The following is a 22,468-nucleotide window of genomic DNA, read 5'->3' on the forward strand; positions in this document are numbered from 1 at the left end:
GGTTAGGAAAGCAACACACGTAGCCGGACCAAGGTGCGGAGTGACATTTTCTAGATGTCAGATCAAGGATTTAGAAATACATAACTTATCACTTTGCATGCAAGATACTAGGAAAGAATTGTTATAGTTAGAATTATCAAGTTATGAACCTACGGGGAACACGTAAACCCTAGTTACTTTGATTAATTGATTAAAATCCAACATTCAAAGATGTTAAGTGTCTCTTTCAATTGCGTTAGTTATTTTCATTCATTTAGAATTAGAAACCCCCCTTTTATTATTTTTTTACTTTCTAAGGAAGTCATTGACCAAACAATAGTAATAACAGGTTGAAGTTAAGTCTAGACTATTTTCCTCGTGGGAACGATCCCAACCTCACTAGTTGGGTTATTTACTTAACACGACCGCTTTAGTTCTTATTTGAGAAGTAAGTTTGAGCGTATCAAATTTTGGCGCCGCTGCCAGGGAATATAACTTTTAGATTAACTTGAACTTATTACTATAGTTTAGTTGATATTTTCTTGATTTTACTTTGTTTTATTGTTGTTGATTTTTTTTAGAACTATCCTCCTTGTATGCCAAATACACGGAGAGGAAGAGAACCCTTGTTTCCCTACGATCACGAGTTAGAGCGTACAATGCGCAATATGATTTGAAACTTGGGAATAAATGATGATGATCCGAACCAGAACATTCCAGCTCCGGTTGATGTTCATGGTCAGATGTTACCCGATGCTCCGGGTGAACACCAACAGAGGGGACAAAATCCCGTTCCACGGCCCCAAGCATACTACAGAGGTTATGATAATATAGCAGACTCGGATGCGACACTTGTCTTGCCTCCTCTACCCACAGGCCACACCTTTGTGGTAACTAGTAGCCTGATGCAAATGTTCACTGCCAGAGGTTTGTTTTCAGGGCTACCTTCTGAGGATCCACATGCCCATATAGTTAAGGTAAGGGCAGTGTGTAAAAGTTGTGTAGGGAGGCCTGATTTGGATTTAGATGTAATAGGTCTCAGAGTGTTTCCTCTCTCACTGACGGGAGAGGCTGCTATGTGGTTCACTAAGCTCCCATACAACTCAATCTTCACTTGAAACCAACTAAGAGATGTCTTCTTAGCACGCTACTATCCGGTCTCCAAGAAACTAAACCACAAAGACAGAGTGAATAACTTTGTGGCACTACCAGGAGAGTCAGTTAGTAGTTCTTGGGATAGATTCACCCCATTCTTGAGAAGTGTTCCAAATCACCGTATAGATGATGAGTCACTGAAGGAATACTTCTATCGGGGACAGGATGATAATAACAAAGCGGTGTTGGACACTATAGGAGGTGGATCTTATGGGGAACGTCCTTATGCTGAAATTGCCGAAAAATTAGAGAAAATCTCCCGGAATAACAAAGCTTGGAGTACTAGGAAGTCTGATATAGGGAGAAACACCTTCGCAGTGCAGTCCACTCACAACCCAGCCACAGATGAGATTCGTGAAGAAATGGCTCAGATGAGAACTAAGCTTGGGTTGGTACTGAAACATGTCACCGGGGATGCAGAAAAGATATATGCAGTCAACTACTTGGCTAAACCACCACCTCCTAATGATGAATGCTATTATGCGGAGGACACTTATGCAGTAAATGAGCAGACAGGGGGTTTCCGACCAAGCGCCCACGACTCAAATCAGGATAACTGGCACCAAGGTCAAGGGAACCAAGGTCGGAACTATGGTAACTACAACCGTGAGGGTCATTATGTCTGAGATGGAGACTACAACCACAACAACAACTTTAACAGGGGTAACTATGCTAATAGAAACGACAGGAATGGGCTCTATGTCCCTCCTCAAAATCGTGAAGTTACTCCTAGGGATGGTGGAGATAGTATGGCGCGAGTTGAGGATATGTTGCACAAAATGATGAGAAGGTTCGATGCTAGTGATGAGCACATTGGGCAAATAGTTGATACACATGCAATTTTGATTAAGTAGATCGAGTTGCAAATGGCCCAATTATCTGCGACAGTGAACACACAGCAACCGGGCACTCTTCCTAGCAACACTGTCCAAAATCCAAAGAGTGATGCGCACTGTATAGCAATCACTACTCGGGGTGGTAAGCAAACTATTGACCCACCTATGCCGTCTACTGAGGAAAATGTGAGAAAGGATAATGATAATGTGGTAAAGAGGAAAGTAATGGAAAAGATGCAGAAGTCCCTATGAAGGTAATTCCCATGCCTAGGCCACCACCACCTTTTCCTTAGAGATTAGTGAAAAAGACCGAGGATGGTAAACACCGGCGTTTCATAAAAATGTTGAAGCAGCTTTCTATCAATGTCCCTTTGGTAGAAGCTCTAGAACAAATGCCCGGTTATGCCAAATTTATGAAAGATCTGGTCACCAAGAAAAAATCGTTCACTTTTGAGGATGATGATAGACTGCAGCATTGTAGTGCTATTGCTACAAGATCCCTCGTACAAAAGAAAGAAGATCCGGGTGCGTTCACTATTCCTTGTACACTTGGGTCATTACATTTTACGAAAGCATTATGTGATCTGGGGGCAAGCATAAATCTCATGCCCCTTTTAATTTACAAGAAGTTAGGTTTGGGGGATCCAAAACCCACTGCGATGCGGCTACTGATGGCTGATCGGACACTGAAACGGCCTATAGGGATACTCCATGATGTGCTAGTAAAAGTAGAGTCATTCATCTTTTTGGCTAATTTTGTTATTCTTGATTGTGAGGTCGATTTTGAAGTGCCTATTATTCATGGGAGGCCATTACTTGCTACAGGTAGAGCCTTAGTTGATATGGAGAAGGGCAACTGAAATTTTGGTTGAACAATGAAGAAGCGACCTTCAACGTTTGTAGGACCATGAGGCAGAGTGGTGAGCTCCAATCGGTATCAGCCATATCCCACAAAAAAAAGATGAAGAAAGAGAATGAAGAAAAAAGTGCAAAACAAGAGTTTATGGTTGGGGATTTTGTGCTTGTAGACAGTTGTGGGGTTCCTTGTCTTCCGGGCAAGCTCAAGTCCAAATGGAATGGCCTTTACTTGATTACCCAAGTATTCCCTCATGGAGCAGTTGAGTTAAAAGCCAAGGAGGAAGTGCGGTTTGAGGTTAATAAAGAACGAATAAAACTTTATTTTGGGCATAAAGCATCGGGGAATAAAGTAATAGAGGCAAACCATCTTGATTAAGGCTGAGTAATGAAGTGTCCCCAGTCGTGGCTCGACATTAAATCAGGCGCTTGTTGGGAGGAAACCCAATACTTATAGTCTTTTTAGTAATGGTAGCATTTTTCTACTAATGGGTTTTTAAATTTGCAGGCATATCACCAGGAAATTCTGCAGAAAATTACTCTACAGCAGCCACTAACGGATGCATCAACGGACCGTTGCGCCTGCGACGGACCGTTGTATGCCTCCGTCGTACCAGATACATTTTTCTGTTATTTTCAAACCAGGGAACACACGACGGACCCAACGACGGATCGTCACAACTGAGACGGATCGTCGTCGGGGAGTCATTGCGTCATTAATGAGTCGTACCCGATCCGACCCGGCTGGATTCTTTTTCAAAATCAGACCTTTTAAACCCCCCAACCCCTCATTTCACCCCATTCCTTCATTTTACCTCCCATTTCCCTCTCTTTTCAACTTCCACATTCTCTCCCTCGATCATTGTTCCCCCAAAATTCTCCAAAGCCCTAGAAGTTATCATCTACTAGTCGAAGTTGCTCCTATGGGTGTCTTCTTGGTCACCGAGTACTTGCCCATCTGATTTTTCTCCAATTCTAAGGTATGTGTCTCTAATTTCTACTCATTTATCTTGCATTTTTGTTTATTAATTAGTATTAGCTTAGTTCTTCATCATATGTTCGTCTCTTTTATAAGGTTCTGTCTAACCTAGGTTAAAAGTGTTCGAAATTGCCGTGTTTACAACCCTAGACATAGGTGCTTTTGCATTGCTAGTTTCCTAGGTAGTTGTGTTAGACAAATGTAGGTCCAAAACACTACAACTTTGACCAGGGTTCATCGGGATGCATGGGGTACTCCCAGTTCTGTCACTGATATACAGAATGAGACCCCGATGACGAACCATCGTACCCACGACGGACCGTCGTAGGGTTTGTTCCAAAAGCCCTAGCACCCTATTCCAACAGACATATGTGACGAACTGTCGTCTTGACGATGGTCCGTCCTGCACAACCGTTCTGGTTGTTAGAGACCCTATTTCTAAGGGTCTCTCATTTTTTTCTAAGTGTCACCCAACGGACACATGTGACGGATCGTCGTCTTCACGACGGTCCATCCTGCACAACCGTTCTGGTTGTCAGAGACCCTGTTTATAAGGGTCTCTCACTTTTTTCTAAGTGTCCTTCAACGGACACATGTGATGGACCGTCATACCCACGATGGTCGGTCCTGCATGACCGTCATGATGGCTTGAGACCCCTCACTTAAGGGTCTCCACATTTTTTTTCAAGTGTCCTACAACGGACCGTCGTACTTGTGACGGTCCGTCCTGCACATACCGTCATACTAGTCAGAGACTCTCCTTCAGGGTTCTCTATGTATACGTAGTTTAAGTAAAACATGAAGGACCCCATGACGGTCCGTCATAGTCACGACGAGCCGTCACCAGGACCGTCGTGTGTCCCTGTTACCATAGTAATGACATAGTATTTTAATTGTTTTTGTGGTTTTGCTTGTCTTGTTTGCCACTTCTCATACTAATATTGATCCTTTACAGGTACTATCTACTATGGCACCCAAGCAAGACCGAATCTACGCACGCGGGCGATCAAAGTCTTTCGCCCCGTCTGCCCGCATGGTCATTGCCGCGAATGATGAGCGTGACCCCGAGTATGTGCCCCCAGACACTTCCACCCTTTCCCGTGCTGCACGTGCACCCAAAGCCACACACAAAAAGTTAGCGTCCGACGTAGTCACTGCCTTCCAGTCTGATGAGGAGCGCACACTGACCGGCAAACCCTCTGGGTTAGCCACAAATGAAGAAGGAGCGTCTGGATCCTTAGGAGTATCGTGGTCTGAGGAAGCCTCCGGCTCTGCTGAGGTTCCCGCATCCGCCACGGCTACAGCATCAGCCTCATCTAATAAGGCTGACAGTTCGGAATCCACATCAGGTTCACCAGCTCAGGCCCCCACCCCAGCCACTGACCAGCCCAACCGGTTGTGTCTCGACGGGCAATTTCAAGTACTCCGACGCCAAGTAACTGACTGATAAAGAAGTGATGACTCAAACACTCACCTTGGAGCGGCGGGTCCTTACAGGGAGTCTCTCGACGATGCCTGAGATCCACAATCTCTTCACCAGGCATCGCTTGGAGTGGATAGCACGTCCGTTGGAATGTTACAGTGAAGAAATAGTCTGAGGGTTCTACGCATCCTACGTAGCGACTCTCCGATCACAGATATATAGGTGGGCTGCCCCCGCTAAACAGGCCCCACTGGAGCAGGTCTGAGTACGGGTCGTACAAGTTGACATTTCCCTGCCTTCCATCTGCCGGTTTCTATACGGCGAGGGTGTTGATGCTACTCGCACCCCTCTCACTGTCGAGTTTGACTACTGCTGGCAGATAGTTAAAGATGTCTAGTTCCTGCACGAGCCATCACTGAGAGAGACCACCAAGAGGTGGATTGACCTGCACTTGTCAGTTGATTGAGAGGGTGCCGACTGGGTAACTGAGCCAAAGGGGGCCATCAAGAAGGCCAACCTCACTTTCACGACGAAGTTCTTGTGGATTATTGTCCGTCACTGCCTTTCCCCCACAGCTGCTGATAATATTGTTACATGGGATCGAGCAGTGTTGATGGCGGCGATGATATCCGGGTTCAAGGTGGACTTCGCGTGGCTTCTACAGGTAGTCATGCACGAGAGGGCTTTCAAGGTCACTACTACTTACCCTTTTCCGTGCATGATCTTTGCTCTCTGAAGGTCCGCAGGTGTGCCTATATGGCACGTAGATCAGCTTAAGACCCCGCAAGGCACTGTTGACATCGGCCTCATCAGAGATGAGGCCAATGAGTTGGCTCCACGCAGAGGGCCCCGTCCAGAGCTTCCCCCACTTGCTGATGATCTTGTTGATACGGTAGCCCAGGAACGCACGGCTACACAGGCGGCGTCCACTGACACTACCCCGGTCGAGTCTATCCCGGGTAGTAGCACTGCCATGAGCTCCTCTCGCACAGCCCCTCTACCGGCACTAGTCCCGCTTGCTAGGGTCCAAATGGATACACTTCTGCATCATATCCAGTCGTGGATGCAGAAGTCGATTACTGAGTCAGAAGAGCGCCTAGAGTGGAAAATGGTCCAATATACAGAGCGGAAGATCGTTGAGGTTCACCAGCGCTTGGACACCTTTTAATTGAGGGTGTTAACCCGACCAGCCCCTCCGGTGGATGTGTCAACCCATTCAGGCTGCAGTTGACAGTCTTCGTGCATATATCGACACGATCTTAGAGGCTAGGATGCCGGAGTCTGAGGCCCCTTCTGTCGAGCATGCTGAAGACACAGTGTTGGCGGCCCTATTTGCCACTTCAGAGATTCCTCCACCTCCCCCTCAAGAGAATGCCAAGAGGCGTAGGGGTTGAGCAGAGGACGAGTCGCGAGCACGGAAGAAGGAGCACCGAGAGATGGAGGCTGCGAGGAGAGCCTCACTTGCTGTGGAGGAGGCCCACCAGATGAGAGCATCAGAGTCAGCAGCTTGGGCGTCTATCTCCCGCACTGTGGAGATAGCAGGAGGCACTACTGATGTGCGGTTGTTGCTGAGGACACCACTGAGGGTGTCCAGATTGCATAGGATGTGGGAGTGTTCCGGGGAATCGGACCCACCAGCTTGCTGATCGACGGCGCTTTGCGCCACAGGTTTGCTTCACCTACCACTCTAGTATTTAAATTTTTATGCATTGGGGACAATTGCATGTTTTTTTGTTGGGGGTGGGGTAAATGGAAAGTGAGTGTTAGGGTGAAGTCTGAGTAGCCCAATTCACTATCCTCTTTTGGGGTTTTCTTGCCCGTGTTCTTTTTCCCCAAAAGACTGATTACTTTTTCTGTTGAACCGACATGTTTATATCTTTTGTACATAGTTTAATTCTGGAGCATGATGGCTAAAATGATATCCTGATAAACTGGTAAATGATGCATGACTAGGCATAGTAACTGATAATTGTGTGGCCCTAAGCATGACATAGAGGTACACCATTGCATTACCCTAAGTCTAAAATTTGAACTAGGTGTGTGATAATCTGGTATAGTGATTAGATGTAAAGTGAGTGTGAGGAAAATTTGAATAGTCCACTATTGGTACTAAGCTAGAACTTGTCTGGTTAGTCTTGCTAAAAGTGAGTTGTAATAGACAATCAGGAAAGTATCATAGGCCCTTATTCAATAAAGCTCATTTCTAGCCTAAATAAAAGAAACCAAATAAAATTTATCCTTCTTTAATGCAAATGATCTGAGCTTATATTAGACCAGTCTTTTTCACCCCAACTGATCTTTTTTGGGAACAATGTGTTGCCCTGGTCCCTCCTTAGACATGTGCACCTCAGATTATGCCAAAAGCATAAGTTGAGGGTGGCTAATGCAGTAAACAACCTTCATTATAGCCCTGAACCAACTTTGGGTATTGTGTACCTTGACTCATGATAAAGCCATGAGTTGAGGGTGGCTATTATGAGGAATGCTCTGGAAAGTGGGGTTGAAAGAACAAAGAGAGAGAAAGAACAAAAGTAAAGTGACTCAAGAATTAGTTGAAAGAAAAGTAAAGAAAAAGAAAAATATACAAGAAATACAAGTAAGAAAAGAAGAGAATCACTTACACAAATGAAGAAAGAAGAGAAAATAGCAAGGTGAAAGAATATGAGAAACTGGGCGAGATAAAATGATAGAAAGTGGAAGGTTTAGCTGATATGTCAAGGAGGGTAAAAAGTCACTAAAGTATACCTAAATATACCCTACCTTACTCTGATCCTATGTTACTAGTTAAGAAAGTCCTATCGTGATCCTAAGGGTTGTATAGCGAACTTAAGGCAGTGAAAATAAGGGCAAGCTTATGGCAATATGTATGAATGAGTGTGACTTTGTTCTGAGAGCGAATGTTGAAAAGTAATCCTTATACTCAAAATGAAATCATTGTGTGAAAAAAGAGGATTTTTTTAAAGTGAGGACACTAGTTGCAATGCCGAATTTGTTAGCACCTCAGTGACAAATTGAAGAGGATAGGTGTTAGTGCATGAAAGTCTGTGTCATGTTCTGATCCCACATAATTCAAGCCCAATAGTGATAGCATGCATAGATTTGATGAGATTAATCGAGATTGATAGCCAAATGATTGCAAAGGATGAAACATGGATACTATTGTACAAAGATTGTGTGTGGAGTCATAGTGCGACGTTTGAGGACAAACAACGAATTTAAGTTGAGGGTGTTGATATACCGTGGTTTCACGGTATTATTAATACTTTTTCCTTAAGTTTAGTGTATCCAAAAGCCTTTTTGTGCTAATTTTTATATAATTTTCTTTTTATTTTGCAGGAAATCAGTCCAAAGCTGAATGCGGAGATTTTCAGTGAAGAAATGCAGAAGAGACCAACTACGGAACTTATGACGGTCCGTCGTGCTTGTGACGGTCCGTAGGTGGCAGCGTAGTGCAGCTGTTGAAGGAAGATGGGGAAGTCTGACCAAGTGTGGGGTTACGAAGCTTGTGACGGTCCGTCGTGTCTATGACAATCCGTCCTGCAGGTTCGTCATGAAGTTCGGAGAAGTAATCCCAATACCCATATTCCAAAAGTTGAAGTATTTTGGAACGAAGGCCCTCGTTGGACCGTTGTGAATATGACGGTCCGTCATACTTACCGTCGAGGGTAATGAAGAAGAGCAGAAGAAGAAATTGCATAAGTTTGGGACGACGGAGTCCATGACGGTCCATCGTGACCACGACGATCCGTCGCAAGGTACGTCGACCCAGCCGCATTTTGGCAGATTTCCAGAAAATAGAGTCCTTGTTTAATTAGGTTTTTATTTTTTATAAATAGTTCGAAAAACCTCATTTTTGAAGTTAGACTCCATATAGTTAGACTCTGGATCATTGTTAGACTCCGTATTAGAAAACATTCTATTGTTAGACTTTTGATTATCATTGATTGTTGGTGATTTTTGGTAATTAATCAAGCAAACTTTCAGATTTTACTCTTTATCATTGAAGTAAGTACATGAATTCTTATTTAATATATTTGAATATTGTGATTATGACTATGAGTAACTAAACTCCATAACTAGGGTTGTGGGAACCATAGGCAAATAATGAGATAAAACCTAACTAAAATAACAATTCTAAAATGGTCTCTTGCATGTATTAATAATTCTTTTGCTTAAAAGTCTTTTTAACGGATGACAAACGTTAGAACTCGCCTTAATGCTACTTGCCGGACCAAGGAGGTAGATAATAGGAAAAAAAATATCAACATAGATTTAGTATATACTATCTAATAAGCTAGTATTGATTGGTACGAGGTAATAACTTAGTCAAATATCGAATACGATGTTTAATATGAGGTAAAGATAAGCGTTAGAAAAGCAACACACGTAGACGGACCAAGGTGCGGAGTGACACTTTCTAGATGTCGGACCAAGGATTTAGAAATACATAACTTATCACTTTGCATGCAAGATACTAGGAAAGAATTGTTATAGTTAGAATTATCAAGTTATGAACCTACGGGGAACACGTAAACCCTAGTTACTTTGATTAATTGATTAAAATCCAACATTCAAAGCTGTTAAGTGTCTCTTTCAATTGCGTTAGTTATTTTCATTCATTTAGAATTAGAAACCCCCCTTTTATTGTTTTTTTACTTTCCAAGGAAGTCATTGACCAAACAATAGTAATAACAGGTTAAAGTTAAGTCTAGACTATTTTCCTCGTGGGAACGATCCCAACCTCACTAGTTGGGTTATTTACTTGACACTACCGCCTTACTTCTTATTTGAGAAGTAAGTTTGAGCGCGTCAGTAGTTCCATTAATAGAGTATTAATCCAACTTTTTTTATAACCATGTAAAATTATGTCTCACCTTGTGCATCATTCGTAAGTCAGATATCTTGATTTGAGCAATCTAACCCCACGTAAAACTCTAAACTTTTCATACTTCATTTATAAAAGTCGATGATAAATTTCTAGTAAGTTTGTACCAAACTAGTTCACATCTCACAGTCATATTTAAACTCATACGCAAAAATCGATACAACCATCAACTACACCCCATAGGTTTATACAAGAGGTCTTATTCCTTCACTTTTCTCAAGTTCTTTCTATGGTGCAAAATTCTAATATCTCGATCCTTCAATATATCAAACTCGTGTTTCTCAAGCTTGCTTGGCGATCTCATGTTTTACCAATAACCCATGACATTTTACTTCACACCCTAGATTAAAACTCTGAGGGTAAACCCTTCTTTAGATCCTTTAACAATCAAAAGTAACAAACTTTGTGGTCCAAAACAGAAATAGACTCTTTTACATGCTCAATACCGATGCATTCAATCATTTCTCATCTTACTAATTCATACCTTGACAAAATATATCACCATAAATTTAGACTTATAACAAAAAAATTGAATTGTAAGTACAATTGTGTAACACAATGCCCTTATATATCTACATTTGCTTATACTTTGAAGACTTATAAGAATTAATGTATCTTATCTTATCATCAACCTTACCATATCCTACACTAAAAATCTAACCCTACTAATTACTATATTAAACACTACAACAAAACTTATCATCCCACTCAAGCTGAACGTTTGTACACTCCTCTCTTAAGATTTATCCAATAACTTTTAACCAATCTGATTAACCTGTTACATTATTGCCTTAACCAAAACAAAATAGAGAAAGTCACGCGCTCTTGAACCCCATTCTCAATCCTTTCGAAGATACATTGTTAGTCCATGCAAACAAAAAAATAATCTTGCTCTCACCTAATTCTGAAAGCTACACATCCCATAAATTTTATCTTATTTTAGTTATGACTCTAGCTCCATTAAGTTCTATATGAGTGGTGCCCTAATAACTCCTAAAACTTTCCATACAATCACATTACTTCACTAAATAGTAGAAATTCACGACCTTAGATGCTCACAAGTGTTTATTACCATACAAAAATCATTTAACCAACAAATCCTTATTATATAGTTTCATCTCAATCACAACCCCTCACGAACTCTTTTCACCATCATGCTCAGTTAGTCCTTGTTATCACCACGAAGTGAACCTTTTTATAACCTAAGACCTTAAACTCTGGTATACCAGTCAAATTCAAGGGACTAACCCAATTTTTATATGCACTTTCTTACTAAAATCTTCATTTTACATCATCCAAAGTACACTCACTAGGATTTTCTTTCTCTATAAGTCTGTCATGCTAGTATCAATCTACCTTTTGAAGATTAACATAAAATCACCAGTCCTAATTCATAACCCTCAAGATATAATTCACAACCTAAATATGTTAATATTTGTACCAAAGATCCACCACTGAAATTTTCTAAAATAAATAAATAATAAATAGTGCTTAGTCCAAGCGCGCGTAGTAATAAACTAGTTGATTTCTCAAATGTAAGAGCAACACCGAATCTTATTATCTAAACATGACATACCACTAATAACTCTTTAAGCGGTTAGTATTCACACTTGAGAATTGAAGTATTCATTTTCATATTACACTATTACCACACCTTAAAAATTCGTTATATGCCTCACTAGAACACATCTAATCTACCAAAAAGATCGTACACCAATATCCCACATATTTCTATTCATTAAATAGATCCAAAATATTATTAAATTCATTCTTAGATCAGGCCGATGAAAAAAATAATACACATCATAACTTTAACCAAGTAAACATCGATATTATTGTAGTAGTCGTATCATGACCCTTTTCTTTTATACACTTAATGTATAAAATTGTAGTAGAGATTCTACCATCAATTGACTCAAAAAAATTTATTATTCACTAAGCAACATATATATAATGGGAACTTACTAACTGGATTTTACAAAGATATGATATTCATTATCTAGTCGCCCCTTATGAACTTTTTGAATGTATGCACCTTGGTAAAATCATCTTGCTTCACCCCATCAACCTTATATCTCTTAAGATCCAGATAATACACTTCCCCATGAAGAATCCAGAAAAGGCTACGCAATTCATACGTAGTGTCATTAACAACATGAGACTGCCATCACAATTTTGCATCTTCCCTAAATTAGTAAGTCAGCAACTCAACGTCCAATTACTCTATCATATCCATCTTATGAAACAACACTTATGACAAACAATAACGAAATCATAAGCATCTTCACTTTCAGTACACATAAACAATCAGAGTTTCAACTTTAAGAATTTAATAAAAACACCATACTAGTCACTTGTAATTAAATGTCTATAGTAAATCGTGGAATCATATCTATTTTTAAGGACACATACATTCTTGCCGATGTTGGTGTTTCCAATTCTACTACTCTTGCACTAATCGTATGCAAAATAGAGTGAAGAAAGTTGACATACCGTGGTTTCACGGTATTATTAATACTTTTTCCTTAAGTTTAGTGTGTCCAAAAGCCTTTTTGTGCTAATTTTTATATAAGTTTCTCTTTGTTTTGCAGGAAATCTGTCCAAAGATGAATGCGGAGATTTTGAGCGAAGAAATGCAGAAGAGAGCACCTAAGGAGCTTATGACGGTCCGTCGTACTTGTGACGGTCCGTAGGTGGCAGCGTAGTGCAGCTGCTGAAGAAAGATGGGGAAGTCTGACCAAGTATGGGGTTATGAAGCTTGTGACGGTCTGTCGTGTCTATGACAATCCGTCCTGCAGGTTCGTCATGAAGTTCAGATAAGTAATCCAGTACCCATATTCCAAGAGTTGAAGTGTTTTGGAACGAAGACCCTCGACGGACCGTTGTTCCTATGACGGTCCGTCATACTTGCCGTCGAGGGTAATGAAGAAGAGCAGCAGAAGAAATTGCATAAGTATGGGACGACGGAGTCCATGACGGTCCGTCGTGATCATGACGATCCGTCGCGAGGTCCGTCGACCCAGCCGTGTTTTGGCTGATTTCCAGCAAATAGAGTCGTTGTTTAATTAGGTTTTTATTTTTTATTAATAGTTCAAAAAACCTCGTTTTTGAGGTTAGACTCTGAGATTGTTGCACACCGTATTAGTAAACATTGTATTGTTAGACTTTTGATTATCATTAGACTTTTTGGTGAGATTATTGATTACGTTGAGATTCTTGCAAGTGATTTTTGGTGATTAATCAAGCAAACTTTCAGATTTTACTCTTTCTCATTGAAGTAAGTACATAAATTCTTATTTAATATATTTGAATATTGTGATTATGACTATGAGTAACTAAACTCCATAACTAGGGTTGTGGGAACCATAAGCGAATAATGACATAAAACCTAACTAAAATAACAATTCAAGAATGGTGTCTTGCATGTATTAATAATTCTTTCGCTTAGAAGTCTTTTTAACGGATGGCCAACGTTAGAACCGCCTTAATGCTACCTGCCGGACCAAGGAGGTAGATAATAGGAAAAGAATTATTAACATAGATTTAGTGTATACTATCTAATAGTCTAGTATTTATTTCTAGGAGGTAATAACTTAGTCAAATATCGAATACGATGCTTAATATGAGGTAAAGATAAGGGTTAGGATAGCAACACACGTAGCCGAACCAAGGTGCGGAGTGAGATTTTCTAGATGCCGGACCAAGGATTTAGAAATACTTAATTGCATGCAAGATATTAGAAAATAATTGCTATAGTTAGAATTATCAAGTTATGAATCTGTGGGGAACACGTAAACCTTAGTTACTTTGATTAATTGATTAAAATCCAATATTCAAAGCTGTTAAGTGTCTCTTTCAATTGCATTAGTTATTTTCATTCATATAGAAATAGAAACCCCCCTTTTATTGTTTTTACTTTCCGAGGAAGTCATTGACCAAACAATAGTAATAATAGGTTGAAGTCAAGTCTAGACTATTTTCCTAGTGGGAACGATCCCAACCTCACTAGTTGGGTTATTTACTTGACACGACCGTTTTACTTCTTATTTTTGAGAAGTAAGTTTGAGCGTATCAAAGGTCAGATACCAATTTGTATCACCTAGATACCAATGGACTCAAGTAGTAGCACGAAAGAAAGAAGGAATGAAGTTTTCCTAAAGTCATATAGCTTCTCGAAGAAAAGTAAAGGCTTCCCCATACCGTTCTTGAAAACTTTATTAGACTTGTCCTTGTGTGATGAAATCACTGAACCTAACACTCTCATACCAAGTTTGTCATAATCCAAAACGAGTTGTGAGTGACACCCACACTTAACCTCCTAAGTGGGCGAATCAAGGAATTCAAACTCCAATATATGCCAATAATTCAATTACAAATAACACAAAAAAATAATAATGTGGAAGCTCAAAAACTTACTACATATATTTTCTCAAAACCTGAAAGTCATCACAACAAGGACATCTAATCTCCAATTACTAAGTCTAAGAGTATCAAAGACACAAATATAAATAAAATAAAATAATTCGTGTCCGGAAACTAAGGACATCAGGTAATGACTGAGAGAATCTAACCCAAGCTCGAATGAATAGCTCACCCTTGAACCTGATATGCTGAGACTTGATAGAGCTGAGGGCGATTCAAATTCGTCGGTACACTTGCTGCACTCCACATAAAGAAAACAAAGAAAATATACAAGTAGGACTTAGTACGAGGCAACATGTACAGAGTAAGTATCATCGGCCAACCAAAAATAGTAACTAATATACAAAGCCTAATAGTATAGAATCAACTATATTACTTAATAGGTGATAATCAACAAACAACATGAACAAGTGACAACTGAAGCAAGTAAGTAATCAATCACAATATCAAGCACACACGAGGACTCATGCCTCCATACCACGTTCGTTGGGAAATTTGTTCTTTAAGATTTAGTACATTAAATTAATTTAATATCCTTTTCCTTTAATGTTACTGTGTCGAAACGTGACACTCCGATCGAATTATACTGTGTCGGAACGCGACACTCTGATTCAATTATACCGTATCGAAACGTGACACTCCGATCCAATAATGTCATTAATTTATCATTTATTATCATCACTTTCAATTTATTGATAATATTTCATCAAGACTTCTTTATTGAAGGCATAACTTTGACAAAGAGGATTCAAGAATATAAATTTCACTGTCTCAGGATTTCAGGCCAATCACAAGACACAACCGAGCCACCAATCACACAATCAAGTACATAGAGAACTTCATAATATCATTTAATGCATATCAATCACTATTAAGAGTTTACTATCAAATAGCGTAAACCATAACCTACCTCCAGTAAAGAACCGAAGTCAACCAACTACTTCTCCAATGCTTTTCCTTTCCTCAATGCTTCTGAACCTTAGAATCTATCAAGTGTATATGCATAATTTGTAAGTTAACAATCCTATAAACACTCTTATTATCCTATGTCCTTAGACCCATATACTCACCTAATTCTATAATTAATTTTTTATAGTTCAAACCTAAGGATACCTATTAATTCCTCCCATATGAATAACCTTAATGATACTAAATTAATATAATAAACCTTATATTTAATTACCTATCTCAGTATATTGAAATATAACTTATAATACGAGACCACAATATTGATATTAAACGTTTGAAGCCAGTGATTACTAAACCAGTGACAGCCAACCCTACACCATACTCCAATCACGAACTTTACATACTAAATATATTTGTCATTAATTATACCAATATGCAAACCCACATAAATGTAGCAACTAAAAATCTTATTACCTGTAAACTTAATTACATTTATTTATTTAGGATAATTATATATGTAAAATAAGAAATATTTGAAAAAGAAACGAACGAATCAGTACATTATTATTTTCTCTTGTTGCATGCATAGATAAGTATAATTGCCTCAATCAATTGGCAATAACTAGCCACTGATTGAGGTATATAATTGTCCCCAAAATCCCAGAACATGAACATAAATATCGATTTCCACTTCTATATCTAAGATTTCATTCATTTTCAAGATTTCCTCTGGATTAGATCCTTATAATTCCATGTGTTGTAATTTTTTTTCCCCTTAAACCCAAATATACATCAGCAATTGTCAAGCAATCTCGCAAAAAAAGGAGAATAATTAAGCATGCCACTGCATTATATTTTCGCACATCTAGAAACTATATAGATTAGCTTACAGAAAATGGGAGTTGTCTTCTCTTATCCTTATTCTAGGTACTTGCATCTTGTCTATAAAATAAACTCCTTAATACACTAGGCAATTGATCTATCTATTTTTGCAAGATGATCAGCCAATCTGTTGACTTCTTTGTAGCAAATGAGTGCATCAAAAAACAACATTCCCTACTAAATCAGCAGTCTCATCCACGATAAACTTCAAGTTGCGATTTTGAGAAGTTCTTTTCTATAATATCGACCACAAGCAAGGAATCCATTTCTATAATGCCTTGTTGAGGCGCATTATTCTTCAACCATTGGAAAACATATTTAGCAGTTGTTGCCTCAGCAACATTATGATCTTTACACCAAATGGGAATAGCAAACACAAAGATGAACTTTCCAGTGATATCCCTACTCATGCCTCGTATTCGAGCCTTTACATAATGCTCCAGAAAACTTCCATCCATGTTAAGTTTAATCATCCCTTGTTGTGGTCTGTTCCACACCACAATCTTACGATTAATCCTTGGTCTCAAGTTTTCAACCACTTGACATAGTTGATTCCAGTGGATATCCGTTTTCCGAAATGGGAAAGCTGTGTCCATAATAGCTTTGATGTTCCAACTTATTTCTTGCTCCATTCCTCTAAATAAAAATTTGTTTTCCTACCATATCTAAATTTCCCAGAAATTAATTAATATTGGAATATTCTTAATCATCATTCTGTGTATTGCAGTCTTGAAGGAATTCTTCAACTTGCTTGCTTGACTCTCAAAGGTTGACCAAAACAGAGGCTATCAGGAGAGTTTTCCTTCCCAAACCTGCATATAAATAACATCAATAAAGACGAGAAAGTCATTTTGAATGCCAAATGTTTTTCCATATATGATCTGACACTCTAGCTACCCTTATGCAATTCCAAGCAAAGTCATTTGAATAGACACCATAACTAGTAGCCTTCTAATTTTAATATTAATGATATGATTGGAGGACATGTTTAATGAGAATGTTTTTGCCTCTGTAGGAAAGCATGCTGCTTTGCCAACCATTGTGCTTTTTGATAACTTCCGATAACAACTTCTCAAAATATTCATTCCTTTTCTTCCCAACTTAGATAGGACATCCTTATTAAGGAATTCAGTACAACTCTAATTTAGTTAATCGTACATGGAGAAGTATGGTAAAAACAATTATATTTGTTAATTTTTGGCCTGAACATTCTCATACCAGTGAATTTGCTTCATAATCATCCTGATGGATTAAATATTCCCACTAGTAATATCAGAATGCCATCCGCATACATAGATGATTAATAAAATTTACTTGAGAACCCATCAGGGCCAGCAGCACTGACTAATTTCATCTCAAAGATGGCTACTTTGATTCATCTACTCGAGGGCACTTGATGTTCATGAAAAACTTAAAATATAACAAAAGTACAAGATTACAATTGAAAATAAAATGAAAAAATAAATCTTTACAGGTTGAGGCGCAGATATCTCGCTCTTTTTAAGGAGATTCAAGTCCATTGAAGCAAATGTTTTCACCGGTCCAGCAGTGGTTCTCTTTGACTTATCCCCTCCAGGATACAACAACCTTCACAAAGTATAACTCAACAACTCTAGAAAAAAGTTGAGTCCAAAGCTCCACGAATAAAAACACCTCCCTTCCACTAATAAGAATTCTCTTTTTGACTATTTCTTCGTTCTATATTTTTCTTGTATATTGTGTATCTAACCAAATGAAGACAATCACTATTTATAGAATAAGTCTTCCTAGTAATGAATAAGAAGATAATGGTGTAGTAAATAGTGAAGATGAATACCCTACAGAATACAAATTAAAGAATGAGATAATGGAGAAATAATATGGAAATCTAATGGTCATAATTTACCACCACTCATTCTGCCAAGAAACCCAACGTTCAAATGTAATTGATGTATTCTTAAACGGACAAACTGTTAGCACAATTCAATTTGCAAAGTAATGCACCAAAAAGTAAGAGTAATAAGACATTACATTTTCCCCCACCATTCTGCCTTAGTGGCAAATGGTCACAATAAAAGCATTATCAATGTGGCAAAGCAATATGGATTTTATGATATTAAAATGTCCACACTAACAATTGATAATTCTGAGATTACCTCCGTGGGTGATGCATTCGGTTATACAGTCTAAAATAATAGGATCAACCCGGTGCTGCTTTAGATAAAAAATTTGTTCATAATGTTTGCTTGCAGCTTTTGCAATTTTTACATCTTGAATAATTCATTTCTCTTTATTGAACGTTATTATGCTTAGGCTCAACCTTCTCTTCATGTATCTTATCATAGAGTGGAAGTACTTTCTGTTACTGTCACCATCTTCATACCATTTCATCCTAGAATTTCTTCAACATAGACTTAATATTACATATTCGGCGTGCCTCTCGTTCAACTCTTGTATACTATTTCAGAGTTCTTAATCATATTATGTCATGACCCAAAAATAGACATGATAACACTTGTTTTTTTCCACCAAGAAAAGTCAGCCTCAACCTAACAAAAAATGAAAGAAATGCGGAAAATAGTAAAATTTAAGAACAAGATAAAGTAGAAAACTTATTCTTCCATTAAAACCCATAAAATCTGGTTGTCACTACTACAAGCTCCTAAATACATATACGGAATTAAAAAATAAATACAAGTCTGAATGTTTGTTTCTCAAATAGAACAAAGTGTAAGAAAAGGAAAAATAGGGCCCACCAAATGATAAGAAACTACCTCTTCAAGTCCTTGACAAGCCTCGAGATCAAAGAAAGAAAGAGAGAGATCACGCGGATCAAGTCCACATTCATACTTTCAAGTCTTTCATCAATCAATAAATAACTGTTACAATAAGAAAATTCACATCATCTTGATCGACAAATTTTCTTTTTTAGCTCAATTTTTATTATTACAAGTGGACAATTTAAACCCTTCATCTCAGCCCCATTACTGCCAACACACAATCAACATAGAAAGCATTTGAATCAACTAGAATACAAGGTTTAGGAAGTCATTTCCCTTAAACCAATCAAAAAGGACTCCAACGGTTGAGTCTTCAACTTCCGAACACTTCTAAAGCCACACAATCTATGCACAACCAAGTGTTCAAATAACTTTCCCAAAACAACAATATCCACATCAATCCTCTTGAAAGGTGGGTTAATTAACTCAAACCCCCATTCAAATATCAATGTTTGAATTTGAAATTAATAATTAAAATGATGTTGAAGGCTTTATAAACTCATTAGAGAAAATTATTTCGGAAAAGAGAGCAAAACTACTTCAAAATCGTCATTTAAGCTAGGAACTTGGGTTCTTGAACCTTGCCATAGTAGTACCTAATTATCACATTTGGATATTAAAACTCTTGATTGGAAAATGAAGGTTTAGGATCAATAATACTTATCTAAATGATCTAGCATAGAAAATCCTTTCAATATTGCCACCAAGGTCCTCAAAGCTAAGAAAATGATGAAATGGGCTTAGACCCCAAAAATGGCTGACCCCCCCCCCCCCCCCCATTATATGTCATTTAAGCGCCGGGGGTTTGCAAGTGCCATCAAGTCCATTTCTGGTTCGTGACAAAATGATATCAGAGCATAGGTCTATAGGTTCACGTGTACACAAGCCGAATCTACATAGGTCTTGAGGATCGGTACATAGACGTCTGCACTTATTTCTCAGAGGTTATGAAGACTATTAGGAAACTTTCTTTTTGTTCATTCTTTATCGCCATGCGTGGTTACCTTTTTAGTACTAAGATATCATATTTTCTTTTGACAAAAGGAGAGAACTATAGTTATTGTTACATTTAGTACATGGGAGGTAGTTTCTGAGACAGTCGTTGAGGGCCCCATCTAGGGGTAGAGGTATAGTCCGAGCTAGAGGTTATATTTGTGGAATGACACTAGCCATAGGTCGTTCCCATTGAGCAGCACATTGATAACACTCAAATTACACCTCCCTAAAGAAGTATAATCGGTCGTATCAAGTACAGAACTCAACTATTAGGTTGGGGTCGATCCCTAAGGAAAATGGTTTAGACTTAACTTCAAGGTATGATTACTTACAATTAGTAAAGTTCTTTCCGAAAATAGATGATTAAATGAGGGATTTGTGAAGCGAAATTCTTTTAATATCTCTAAGTAAAACAAGTACTAGGAGTGTAAAGCTTTGATTTTTATCAAATTGTGAGAGAAACTAGTGTGTAAGTGTTCCCCATAGGTTCATAACGTCGTATTCCTAGATAATAACAATTCTTCCCTAGTGTTTTGCATGCAAAGTGATAAGTTAGGTAACTCTAAATCCTTGTCCCGATATTTGGAGAATTTCACCCCGTACCTTGGTCCAGCTACGTGTGTCTAAGCTACTAACCCTTACCTTTACTTCATATTAAACATCATACTTGATGTATGACATAGGTATTATTTCTCCCCAATAGAGTAGCCTATTAGATAGTATCCCACTAAATCTATGTTGATAATTCTTTTCATATTAACTACCTCCTTGGTCCGGCAAGTAGCAATAAGACAAGTTCTAACGAGTGTACTCGTTAAAAAGACTTCTAAGCAAAATAATTATCAATGCATACAATAACCTATTTGAGAATAGTTATTAAGCTAGGTTTACTTTGTTAATCACCAATGGTTCCCACAACCCTAGTTGTGGATTTAGTTACCCATGCATAGAAGAACACAATTCATAGTGAATAAACAATAAATCATGAACTTACTTTGACAAATTCGAAGAAAATCCAGAAATTCAACTTGAAACAACAAGAACTCACTTCAAAACCAAATCCAAAAATTTGAATTAATGCTAAAGTTGCAAACCCAGTCTGCAAAAACAAACTAAGAGTCAAAAGTAATAGAATCCAACCCCAAAATGAGGTTTTAACCCTATTTATAGAAAACATTATCCTAAATTAAAAGGAATTATATAAGAAAAGTTGTCCAAAAACGCGGCTGTAATCGACGACCCCCACAGACGGTCCGTCATGAAAGGACGGACAGTCGACTGCCTCTGTCAGTCCATACTTAGCATCTTTTTTCATCCTTTAACTGACATCTTCTCTTATTCAATCGAGGGACCAACAGCGCGATACGTTGATACGTCTACGATCCCTCGATGCCTTCCGTTGTTCCATATTTAGACTTTTTTCAACTTCGGGTACTAAAACTATCTCTGAACGTTACGATGATTCAACATGATGGTCCATCGATGTTGATCCTTTCGTAGCCCCACACCTGGTCAAATTTCTCAAGTTTCTCCAGATGCCTGAACTTTCAGTCGACGGTCACCATCTACGGTCCATCAATGGAACGACGGGCCTTTGATGGCCTTCGTGGGTCACCTATGCACGAAATCTCAGTTGCCTTCTCCATTTTGGTTTTGGACACCTTTATAGCAAAACAAAGATAAAAGCATGTTAAACTACTATAATAAGGCTCTAGCCACACATTAATCTTAAGAAAAAAGTAAAGAATGTATCGTGAATCCACGGTACATCACAAATGCAATGGGTAATACTAGTTAGGTCTCTATAGAGCCTCATATCGATCACAAAGAGGACCAGGTTCCTCCAGAGCCCGCATCCACACCTTTTATTTAAGATACCTTAATAAGGGTTTTGAGTGTGCTCGATAGATTTTCTAAGAGTTGTGGTGTAACTGTCACACAATAACTCTAAGACTATAGTGTGGACTCAAACCCAAGAGCAACAAGAATCCCTAGTTATTCAGGACCTACTGAGGTAGCCATCAGTGGATCCCATGGTTAGAAATGATCTTGCACCAGCAGTAAGGGGTCATGTTGCATCCTCTGTTCTTCTTACAGAGCATGAGCAAGACGGATATGAGAAATTTTTAATGGTAGACCTACTTTAGTTTTGGGATGCAAAGATGGAGTATGCTAATGAGTTTATGACTATATGCCGAGAGTTTCTAGAGTTGGTTGGTTATCTAAGTCACATGGGGATCAGTATGTTACCCTTCAACTTCATGGGCCAGCGAAAGAATGGTTGAAAGATCAATCAGGGTCTTTGCCAATTGGATCTACTCTACTGACATGGAGATAATTTATAATGTGTTTCATGATCCCTTCATCCCATGGAAAACGAGAGAGGAA

The 22,468-nt window shown here is 38.7% G+C and overlaps 1 protein-coding gene across 1 annotated transcript; it reads right to left on the bottom strand.

Moving 5' to 3' along the window:
• Nucleotides 1-16,516: 16,516 nt before the first annotated feature.
• Nucleotides 16,517-16,957, bottom strand: LOC104647134 (uncharacterized). Its single transcript, XM_010321794.1, has one exon. It carries the CDS (start codon nt 16,955-16,957, stop codon nt 16,517-16,519), a length of 441 nt encoding a protein of 146 aa, XP_010320096.1.
• Nucleotides 16,958-22,468: the final 5,511 nt, after the last annotated feature.

This window comes from Solanum lycopersicum, chromosome 1, assembly GCF_036512215.1.
Source record: "Solanum lycopersicum chromosome 1, SLM_r2.1".
Lineage (NCBI taxonomy): Eukaryota > Viridiplantae > Streptophyta > Magnoliopsida > Solanales > Solanaceae > Solanum > Solanum lycopersicum.